This window comes from Nyctereutes procyonoides, unplaced genomic scaffold (assembly GCF_905146905.1).
Source record: "Nyctereutes procyonoides isolate TBG_1078 unplaced genomic scaffold, NYPRO_anot_genome, whole genome shotgun sequence".
NCBI lineage: Eukaryota > Metazoa > Chordata > Mammalia > Carnivora > Canidae > Nyctereutes > Nyctereutes procyonoides.
The window spans coordinates 8,701,737-8,714,008 of NW_026575117.1; the positions used below are offsets into that span (position 1 = coordinate 8,701,737).

Consider the following 12,272-nt stretch of genomic DNA (forward strand, 5'->3'; position numbering starts at 1 on the left):
AACCAATGAACAGACCCCAGAGGTTGACGCTCAAGAGGATCCTTACCTGGGGCAAGACAAAACCTTTTTCATTTCTACATTGCCAATGAGGAGCTCATCCCAGGTGTCCTAAGAGAAAAAGAAAAGTTATCTTTTGAATCAAGGCTTCATTAGTGTTTAAAGCCGTTTAATCTTTGGCTGGTACTAACTATGAAGCTAGCAGAAGAAAGCAGAGCCAGACGCCAAGAAGCATCTCCCAAAGGGACACAAAGAGAGATGGCACATTGGTGAGTCCCAGAACCATTCACCCCTTGACGCACGGTCTCAGAAACCTGGTTGTCAGCACCGCAAGAGCAGGGTGCAAACTCGGGGGGCAGTTTGCCATGAGAATCACACATTAACTACAGGCCAATGTACTGACATATAATGAGGAATGTACAACTTGCAAGACAAGCCCACTTTGTCCTTAGAGTAAGCCACGATGGAAGCCAAGTTAAGATCTGACAGTTGTTTGATGAATGGGACACCACGCAGGGGAAGTCAATGTGAGACTCACAATCAGCACTCCCACCTCCAGAGAGGCAGCCTGCCGCTGGGGCCTGGCATTCCAGCCACTGGTCCTGCTCTGCTTTCCCACCCTTGAACCGTGGGCACCGCCAAGATCCGCCTCAGGGCTTCAATAAGTCTTCACGACTTTGAAAAAGTTACTATTATGTCCCCCGTTTTGCACAAAGAAATGAAGAACTGGAGGGATTGCAAAATTTTCTCAGGGTCACAGCAGCTAGGTTCGAAAAGTTCAGATTCTGAAGGGAGGACTTCTAACCACCCAGCTCTTAAATTTATCTCCATCTCTATTTATCTGTCAACACACACACACACACACACACACATATACACACACATACGGAGATTATACAGATGCTATATATGCCTCGAGGTACATATTCACACACATATCTGCACAGACACACATGTATATAACGAGGGTGTATTATAGGACTCTATTGCTGATAGGAAAGCTACCTGTGGAGTTTGCATTTCCCAGGACAACCCTCTGTCCAGGCCTCAGGGGGGCAGGTGAGAGGCAGTAGGAGGCACTTCACTACAGGCTCCAGAAACCAACAACAGTATCTATAATCAGATGCAATAAGTATGTCCCTTGACAAACTGTTTCCTGGGGCACCTGGGTGGCTCAGCGGTTGAGCATCTGCCTTTGGCTCAGGGCATGACCCCCGGGGCCTGGGATTAAGTTTAGCATCAGGCTCCCCACAGCAAGCCTGTTTCTCCTTCTGCCCGTGTCTCTGCCTCTGTGTCTATCATGAATAAATAAATAAAATCTTTAATAACAAAAAATAAAATAAAAGAAAGAAAAATTGTTTCCTGATGAGGAAACAGGAGGTTTGGAGGCCTTAGGTCTAAGGGATTTGATGAGAAGTCAGTTACCAAGTGAGGACATGAGGCACCTGTTCCTCTCACCTGGACCTTGACTCCCCCCACCTCCTGCCCACCTCCAGGGGGCATGAGAGCCCACTCCGTTTCTGCGGGAGGCTAACACAGTGTTTCCCCTCCAACCACTGATGACCAGCCTCCAGTCACGCTCTGGTTCTCTTCTAGGGTATGCTAAGCCCCCAGGGCCAACACGGGTGATTTGGCAAACCAGCCACCCAGGCGTCCAGAATTTCATATTTGGAAGCCACAGATCTGTGGAAACTCTGCCTTGTGGCTACGGCATGAAGCAGAAAAGTCTGAAAAGTTCAATTAGGTTTCCCGGCTTAATAAAAGATTTCGGGACGCCTGGGTGGCTCTGTGGTTGAGCGTCTGCCTTCAGCCCAGGGCATGATCCTGGAGTCCCGGGATCGAGTCCCCCATTGGGCTCCCTGCATGGAGCCTGTCTCTCCCTCAGCCTGTGTCTCTGCCCCTCTCACTTGCTACGTCTCTCATGAATAAATAAATAGAAATCTTTAACAGAAAATAAATAAAACAGATTTCATCTGCTCTTCCGCTCTTGAGAACTGCACTACCCAGTTTGGAAAAACAAACTGTCTGCCTTCATAGAAATTGGTTTAAGCTCCCCAAATGCCAGCTCTAATTACCTCTGGAAACATTAATCAGTTTACATCATAACATCATTCACCCTACTCTGATCACGGCTGGCATTTGAGTGCAGAGCATTATTTGCAGTAAACAACAACCACCAAGAGAATTGTTTTAATGTAATTATTCAGTTTTCAGTTATTAGATGAAAATAATGAAAGACCTTAAGTTATTAAAAGTTAACCTGAATTAAGAATGCATGAAATTAAATCCTCCATTACGTTCTACCGGGTATAAGCATCTTCCATTGCGTTCTACCGGATAGGCGCATCTTCCATTACGTTCTACCGGATTCTGCATCTTCCATTACGTTCTACCGGATACGTGCATCTTCCATTACGCTCTACAGGGTACGTGCATCCTCCATTACGTTCTACCGGATAGGCGCATCTTCCATTACGTTCTACTGGATACGTGCATCTTCCATTACGTTCTACCGGATACGTGCATCTTCCATTACGCTCTACAGGGTACGTGCATCCTCCATTACGTTCTACCGGATAAGCGCATCCTCCATTACGTTCTACCGGGTACATGCGGGGTCCCAGGGCCTTCCCTCCACCCCGGACACAGCCCGGAGAGCCCGCTGCTCCCCCTGGGGCGGGCTGCCTGTGTGCAGTCTGGCAAAACCCAGGCCCCTCAGACATTTACTTACGGTGAAGGGACAAACCATGGGGCTTGAGGTGTTAGAAAGAAGAGGGAGAGAGAAAGGCAGTACTGTCTCTCGCTCTCTCAAATAAATGAATAAAATATTTTATTTATTTTTTAATGGGTTGTTGTTGTTTTTAAAGATTTTATGTAGGGCAGCCCAGGTGGCTCAGCGGTTTAGCGCCGCCTACAGCCCAGGGCGTGATCCTGGAGACCCGGGATCGAGTCCCACGTCAGGCTCCCTGCAGGGAGCCTGCTTCTCTCTCTGCCTCTCTCTCTCTCTCTCTCTCTCTCTCTCTCGATTAAATAAATAAAACCTTTAAAAAAATAAGAATAAAGATTTTATGTATTTATTCCTGAGAGAGACAGAGACACAGGCAGAGGGATAAGCAGGCTCCCTGCGGGGAGCCCGATGTGGGACCCGATCCCGGGACTCTGGGATCACGACCCGAGCCAAAGGCAGGCGCTCAACCACTGAGCCACCCAGGTGCCTCAAATAAAATCTTTTAAAATAAATAAATGTATGACAAGAGCATCTAATCCCTCCTCTCTTTCCTTCCATTTCCCTCTCTCTCTCTCTGTACACACACAACACACACACACACGGCTACACACATATATTTAAAGAGAGAAAACAATACATCTATTCCATCTTTGTGTATATATTCTATACGTTGTATATATGTGCGTATACACACACACACACACACAGACACAATATACACATACACACACGTGTGGGGTGGGGGAGCACCGGGCGAGAAGGGAGGCCAACATGGGCTCTTGAATATCCAGGCACCAGAGATGGACAAGAAGACATCTGAGAGTAAGATGGAAAGCCAGGTGACAAAAGCCTGAGTGCTCTGCTGTTGCCATGGGTCATCCAAAGAATTATCCTGAAGAACACAGGTTGGATCAGCAAGTCTACCCAACCAACAGCTACAGAGCTTCCGGGCACTTACACCTCCAGCAGGGGTCCCCGCTGGTCCCAGGACAGCTCCCGAACCTTCTACCTCCTGAACCTCAGTCACAAGATCAGTACCTTTTCATACCCTGCTCCTGATTCTCTAACTGCTACTCCTAAGTTTAGTAGCTTATGTCACACATTCGGTTATTAGAAGCAATTTCTAATTGCTTCTAATTAGAAATTAGAAATATGAGTAAAGAGGAATGAGTAAAGAAACAAATTTGTGGTTTAGAAATCCTTAGCTGTTTTTCTGGTTTGGTATCAACGATGCCACAAGAGCACAGCAAGCTGGGGAAGCCACGAACAAGGGACTGGCTACATGTGGCCCATTATAGGATGATCACTGGGCAGTGGAAAGGACGATGTGAGTCTCTAGCAACTGACTCATGTGCAGGATGTTGCTGAGTGAAGAAAGCACATCCGTATAGATACCATACATAGGATAAGTCCGCTTATGTGATAAAAAAAAAAAAACCTGTAGGTACAGCCATGTGTATATATACGTGTACGTAAATATATATATTTATAGCAATATTCTGGAAGGCTCAAGTTTATTTTTTTAAAGATTTTATTTATTCATTCATGACAGACACAGAGAGAGAGAGAGGCAGAGACACAGGCAGAGGGAGAAGCCGGCTCCACGCAGGGAGCCCGATGTGGGACTCGATCCCGGGTCTCCAGGATCACGCTCTGGGATGAAGGCAGGCTCTAAACCGCTGAGCCACCCAGGGATTCCCCGGGCCCCTCAAGTTTAAACAGTATTTTTATAATGAATTTTTAACTTTTTCATTTCCCTTTTTTGTGTTATTTTTTCTGAGAAGCATTATCATCTCAACAACACATTTTTTAAATCCTTTCGGTCATTTTTTTTCTCATTTACAATTTTAATTGAAGCATTGCTCCTCATTTTTAACTCTTTCTTATAAGCACAAAATTTTAATATCTAGGTCAATTTTGGGGGAAAGAAACACCATCAAAGAACTTCCCTCCAGAATAAAACAATGATGTTCATTCCTCCAATCAAATTTGAAGTCTACTGAAACAAAAACAAAAAGCCCCCACACACACGTAGAAAAGTAACAAAAATCACATTCTAGGGGTTCAGTGCATTTAGCAGCCTTCGCTGTGCTGTCTAATCATCCTTCAGCTGACTTTCAAAAAAAATTAACACCCTCGCGCATCAAAATACACATTTTCCATTTGCTTTGTTTAAATTAAAAATAATAATTAAAAAAAGAAAACTTGAAGGAATTCATAATCAACTGCCTGACTCAAGGGTGCATGCATGGCTCAGTGGTTGAGCGTCTGCCTTCAGCTTAGGTCGTGATCCCAGGGTCCTGGGATCGAGTCCCACGTCGGGCTCCCTGCATGGAGCCTGCTTCTCCCTCTGCCTATGTCTCTGCCTCTCTCTGTGTGTCTCTCATGAGTAAATAAATAAAACCTTAAAAAAAAAAAGTGTTCCTATCACTTCTATCACTCAGGAAATGCCAAGGGTTTTAGGAGTTGTTTTAGGGAACAAACGCCAAGTACATATTTCCCATTACACCACACAGTACAACTATCTCAAACCAAAAATTTTCTGTTTTTAAGATATACATGCAAAACAATATTCTTTAATGCCCTGTTGCAAAATTTAAAGGCTCTCCCTCTCAAGAAACCCTGCAGCAACCTTCCTACAAACACACACATACTCTGTGCTAAGTGTTTCTTTCTCTGGTCTCCTATGCGCAAGGTCACGTCCCTCAACCCTCCATCTGCTGAGCCCTCGGATCCCGCTTCATCGTGAGACCCTTGCAGGCAGACACAGGGAGTTCATTTCTGCAAGGTTAGCATCTCTCTCAGAGGTGAGCATCCAGCGAACTCTCAGTAAACATCTGTTGCAGGCATGAGCCTTCCGGAACCTTGGCCAATGTATAGACTTGCAGAAAATCAGTTTCCTCAGCTGAAGTAAAACTCTATCTCATGGCCAAAATTCCTTCACAGACTGACTAGAACACAAGATTCCTTTCACTAAGAATTACCAATGTACAGGAGACATGACTTTGCACTTAATCGGATTTTCGTAAAGATTACAGGCATCGATGCTGGCAGGCGTACAAAGACATGGGTGCGCTTCTGCTCAACTGGTGGCAACTGAAATTGGTATGAGGTTTCTGCAAAGCAACTTGGCAATATATATGATAAGCCCTTAAAATTCTGACTTTGCACTTTTCTTTTTTTTAAGATTTTATTTATTCACAAGAGACACAGAGAGAGAGCCAGAGAGGCAGAGACACAGGCAGAGGGAAGAAGCAGGCTCCATACAGGGAGCCTGATGTGAGACTCCATCCCAGGACCCCAGGATCACGCCCTGGGCCAAAGGCAGACGCTTGACTGCTGAGCCACCAGGGCGTCCTTGACTTTGCACTTCTTAAGTTGAGAAGTGCAGACAAAGACTGGTTTACCAGGGATCCCTGGATGGCTTAGCAGTTTAGCACCTGCCTTTGGCCCAGGGCGTGATCCTGGAGACCTGGGATCGAGTCCCACGTCGGGCTCCCTGCATAGACCCTGTTTCTCCCTCTGCCTGTGTCTCTGCCTCTCTCTGTGTCTCTCATAATGAATAAATAAATAAAATCTTTAAAAAAAAAAAAAGACTGGTTTACTAAGCTGTTCATTATTTATGTAAAGGGAAACGGCCTACATGCTCAATTATACTGTTATGGCACAGTTCAAAATGGACTAATACAGAACCACAAAAACTAGTCTAATGAAGAATTTATAAAGACAAGAGCTGTGTTTGCCACGTACCATTAAGTGAAAATGGTGGGATTCGATACCACCCATATAGGATCATATAAATAATATTGGAAACACAATATAATGTTATCATAGGTTATTCTTTGATGGTAGGATGGGGAAGGATTTTTATTCAAGTTTTTCTTTGCACAGGGGAAGTGGTACTTCAAAATATTACTTTCATAATTGAAAAAATTAACTTTATCTGAAAGATTCTTGAATCATTCAAAAGCTTGCCACATCTCTGCAGCCCTGGTGCCCAATTCTCTCTCGTGGCTTTCTCATGACCCTGAGCTTGAGCAACACCGTGTAGAGAAGCAGTAAACTTTATCCTTAAAGTGTCAGTCTCGGGCAGCCCTGGTGGCTTAGCGGTTTAGTGCCACCATCAGCCCAGCGTGTGATCCTGGGGACCTGAGATCGAGTCCCGCATCGGGTTCCCTGCATGGAGCCTGCTTCTCCCTCTGCCTGTGTCTCTGCCTCTCTCTCTGTGTCTCTCATGAATAAGTAAATAAAAATCTTTAAAAAAAAAAAAAAGTGTCAATCTCCTCCCGTCACACAGTGGCTGCTGGTGTGTGTTCCTACAGAATCACAGGAGGCACATTTCTGTAAACCCAAGTGCATAATAAATGTGCCAGGAGGAATTTATTGTTTGAGAAAAATCCAGGCAAAAGGGAAGGACAGAAGCCTCAGGCTTTCTGCAAAGCTAGCTTCCACTCCCTGGAAGCTACCTACTGTAAGGAACACAGTATGAAAGTAATTTATTTTATTTTATTTTCTTAAATCAGGACATAGATAGATAGATAAATAAATAAATAAATAAATAAATAAATAAATAAATCAGGACATAGACTGTACAACTGAAGTGTTTGTTGAAAGAAAGAAGAAAGAAAGAAAGAAAGAAAGAAAGAAAAAGAAAGAAAGAAAGAAAGAAGAAAAGCTAACCAAGAGGTCATATTGGAGAGAGAGTTTGAGAGAGATTTGTGATAAACTCTCTACTGAACACACACATACATATTAACAGAAGAAAAAGGCAAAAGGAATTATACTACTGTAGGGCTGCAAAGAATATTTAAAATCCTTTAGTAAAACCTGTCAACTTAAAAAATAAATAAACAGATAGATAGATAGATAAAACCTGTCAACTTTATTTTTTTTAAGATTTCATTTATTTATTCATGAGAGAGGCAGAAACACAGGCAGAGGGAGAAGCAGGCTCCCTGCGGGGAGCCTGATGTGGGACTCGATCCCAGGACCCTAGGATCATGCCCAGAGCAGAAGGCAGATGCTCAACCACTGAGGCACCCGGGCGTCCCTCAACTTTAGAAACATGAGTGTGGGGGGTACCTGGGTGGCTCAGGTGGTTGGAGCGTCTGCCTTTGGCTCAGGTCATGATCCCAGGGTCCTGGGATGGAGCCCCACTTCCAGGCTCCCTGCTCAGTGGGGAGCCTGCTTCTCCCTCTCCCTCTCCCTCTGCCCCTACCCCTGCTCCTTCTCTTTCTCTCTTTCAAATAAATAAAATCTTAAAAAATGAAAATAAAAAATAGGAAAAAAAGGAACATGAGTGTGTTACTATTCCCCTCCACCCAGCAGTCCTGTCTCCCGTGCTTTCATCATTTTGGATTTTCTAAATAAGGACAGACTTGGCTAAGGCTCCTAACAAAATGTGCCTGTCAGCAAAGCTCCCCAGATGAGCACAGGGGAGCCCTTACTTGAAAGGAAGACTATACATGCCTAGGATAGACCTCTTCTTGGTGCTTTTCATTCATTTGAAAGAAAAATGACTCTTAGATGCCTTCAGCTTCCTTCTAGCAAAGTCAATGAACATGAAATTTGGGCTTATCTTCATGATGCCAAACCTGATGCTTGTTCTGTCTCGTTTCTTCCAGAAGCACATACCTCTTCCCCTTGACCACATGGTGACTGAGGACCCAAAATGGTTTTTGCTATATGGCCCAGCAGTGGTTTAAAGAAGGGATAGGGGCAGCCCGGGTGGCTCAGCGGTTTAGCACTGCCTTCAGCCCAGGGCCTGAATCTGGAGACCTGGGATCGAGTCCCACGTTGGGCCCTCTGCATGGAGCCTGCTTCTCCCTCTGCCTGTGTGTCTGCCCCTCTCTCTCTCTCTCTCTGTGTGTGTGTGTGTCTCTCATAAATAAATAAATAAAATATTTAAAAAAATAAAATAATACAAAAAAAAAAATAAACAAGGGATAGCCCTGTAAATGGCTGGACTTCATGGACTTCAGACAGCCAGAGAGCCAATGACCTGGCCACACACTAGCTGTGTGATGTTAGGCAAGTAACCCAACCTCCCTGAGCTTCCACAGCTACGGAGGGAGGTGAAAACACCATTTGCTTCAATGACTACCAGACACTTCTCACCACGAACCACAGCAAAACATTACCTTTTATAATTGCCCAAACTTGGAAGCAACCAAGATACCCTTCCGTAGGCGAATGGATAAATTAAACTGCGGCACATCCAGTCAACAGAAAATTATTCAGTGCGAAAAAGAAACGAGCTATTAAACCATGAAAAGACGTGGAGGAAACTCAAACGCGTGTATTACCAACTGGAAGAAGCCAATGTGAGAAATCTACACACTGTATGGTTCCAAACAGAAGACATTCTAGAAAAGGCAAAACTATGTAGACTGTAAAATTGTGGTGGGGGTTGGAGAGAAGGTGAAGGGAGGTGAAGGTGGAGGCAGAAGGCAGAGCAGAGGGGACCTTTAGGGCAGTGAAAATACTCTGCACCATGCTACAATGTTGGATGTGTCCTCAGACATCTGCCCCAACCCACAGAATGGACAACACAGCGAACCTTCAGGTAAACTACGGACTGTGGGTGATCGTGACGTGTCAGCATAGGTTCACCCTTGGGAACATACCACTCTGGCGAGCGATGTGCTGATGAAGGGGGGCTGCGCACACCAGAGCTGATGGGAAATCTCTGTACTGTCATCTCAATTTTATTGCAAACCTCTACCTGCTGTAAAAAAAAAAAAAATCAAGTCTTTATTTTTAAATATTTATTTGTTTGTTTATTTATTTGAGTGAGAGAGAGAGAGATTAAGAGTAAAGGAGGGAGCGTGCACAAAGAGGGAGAGGGAGAAGCGGACTCCCTACTGGGCAGGGAGCCTAATGTGGGGGCCGATCCCAGGACCTTGGGAACATGACCTGAGCCCAAGGCAGACGCTTAGCCAACTGAACCTCCCAAATGCCCCAATAAAGTACTTTTTAAAAATTACATTTTACATTGTTTCCCAATGTTCTTTCACGCCCACACAACACACACACATACACTCACACACACACCAGATAAACAAACAAAAGTCTTACAAAACAATTGTTTTAAGTAGGCTCCACACCCGGTGTGGGGCTTGAACTCACAATCCTGAGATCAAGAGTCTCCTGCTCTAGGACTGAGCCAGCCAGCCGCCCACAAATCAATCCTTATCTACTCCAATATCTTTTATCCTGTTTAGTCTTTTTTTTTTCTTTTTTTAATGCTAGTCAGGGTCCTTGAAACTGAAATTATAACCCAATAATGGGTTATGACTTGCACTTTGGAAAGTAGGAGGATTAAGTCAGATCCAGCACATGAAATGCCTGGCACGGTGTCTGGGACATAATGCACATTTGATAACTGGGAGACTAGGTTGTTACTGTTACTTTGTTATTGTTCTATATGCTGCTGTTGGCATTGCTTCTTCAGAAATCCCCAAAGCCAGACAGATAGGATATTCTTATTCCAGGACAGAGAATTTTTTTTTTTAAGATTTTATTTATTTAAGAGAGAGAGAGCATGCACAAACAGGGGGAGGGGGAGAGGACGGGGAGAAGCAGACCTCCCGCTGCGTGGGGAGCTGGGCTCAAGACTCGATCCCAGGACTCTGGCTGGAATCATGACCAGAGCCAAAGGCAGATGCTTAATGGACTGAGCCACCCAGGCGCCCTCAGGACAGACATTTCTAATCTAAGCTCCCAAGTAAAATCCTAAGTTGTCCCCACTTAATTTGAGGGACTGAAATTTTGGTGATAATGGTTTATAAAATCTTTGCTTCTCAACAGCTGCAAAGGATAGTACAGAGAGGACCCTATTCACACAACCAGTGAGTGATGGGACTTCGAGTCCAACCACAGCTGCCTGGCTTCAAGATCTACCAGACGCTTCCTGAAGAATCGCTTCCTGAGTGACAATACACCAAAGGTTTTCTGCAAGCTTCTCCATAGTTCTTTCATACTGCAGGGTAAGAAATGATACAAACAATAGATTGCAAAAAAAGAAGAAAGGAAGGAAAGGAAGCAAAGGAAGGAAGGAAGGAAGGAAGGAGAGAAGAAGAAAGAAAGAAAGAAAGAAAGAAAGAAAGAAAGAAAGAAAGAAAGAAAGAAAGAAAGAAAAGAAGAAAAGAAAAGAAGAGAAAAGAAAGAAAAGAAAAGAAAGAAAAGAAAAGAAAAGAAAAGAAAAGAAAAGAAAAGAAAAGAAAAGAAAAGAAAAGAAAAGAAGAAAAAAAGAGTCAAGTCCTGCTTACCAGGAAAGTGAGCAAAGTTCAGGAAACACCTGACCCCTGACCCCTGACTCTACTAGAAATGGCCAAGCACACAGACAAGAAGCATCGGTCAACTGTATTATTTTTAAATTCCACTGCTCCACATTCCCAGAACTCACACACACCACACCGGCCCAAGGGAGGCCACCTTTTAAAACTTGCGTAACATTCTGAGTTACATGGAAAAAGTATAAAGTACTTTGGGTCACAAAGTGTAAATGTTGCACAATGCATTCTACTATTGCTCTATATTTTTGCAATAAAAAATGGCCTGACTTTTTGCACCATGCTTAGATTTGCTCTTTTTTATTATTAGTTGCTCTATTAAATATTTATGTACGTTATCATTGTACATCAATATTTAATAGAGTCCCACTAATTGAAAAGGTGATGGTTGTACAACAGTGCCAGGTAGACAGGTTAATGCATCAGGCCCCTACCTATTAGCCTTCCTAATTTCAGGGAGAATAAATCAGCAACGTCAGCATCATTTTTTACTAAGGGTTTTTATTAAAAAAAACCAAAAAACAAAAAACTAAGGGTTTTTGGTTTTTTTTAATTTTTTAAAAAGATTTTATTTATTTATTCATGAGAGACACAGAGAGGGAGAGAGGCAGAGACACAGGCAGAGAGAGAAGCAGGCTCCATGCAGGGAGCCCAATGAGGAACTTGATCCCGGGTCTCCAGGATCACACCTTGGGCTGAAGGCAAGTGCCCAACCACTGAGCCACCCAATGTTCTTTCACACACACACAACACACACACACACACACACACACACACACACACACACACACCAGATAAACAAAAGTCTTAGCACCTGCTTTGGCCCAGCGCGTGATCCTGGAGTCCCGGGACCGAGTCCCACATCGGGCTCCCTGCATGGGGAGCCTGCTTCTCCCTCTGCCTGTGTCTCTGTGTGTTTCTCATGAATAAATAAATAAAATCTTTAAAAAATAATAATAAAAATAATAAAAATAAAATAAAATAAAAAAAGACTCCACCCATTCAAATTGCCTAAGAGAACAGGATTAGGCTCACAATCACCTCAGGTTCACTTTGACAAGTCCCAGAAGAGCAAAAATCCTTAGTTGGAAAATTGCAGGAAAGCAAAAATTCTTTTTTTTTTTTTTTTTTTTGCAAAAATTCTTTAGCCAGGAATGTGGCTAGGGAGGATCTTTCCTTCTCATTCCTCTTGGTTCAAAATCCTACTTAAATGAGTACCTTCAGTGGAGACCATGCGGGAGCAATGGTACTCC

General features: G+C 43.8%; 1 protein-coding gene across 2 annotated transcripts in view; it reads right to left on the bottom strand.

The window, feature by feature from the left end:
• Positions 1-12,272, bottom strand: part of MTARC2 (mitochondrial amidoxime reducing component 2) — a 35,527-nt gene that overhangs the window by 7,548 nt on the left and 15,707 nt on the right. For both annotated transcript variants that reach the window (XM_055334370.1, XM_055334369.1), the window contains exon 5: positions 47-108. In XM_055334370.1, the coding sequence (XP_055190345.1) occupies positions 47-108 (62 nt within the window). The remainder of the gene's footprint in view (positions 1-46; positions 109-12,272) is intronic.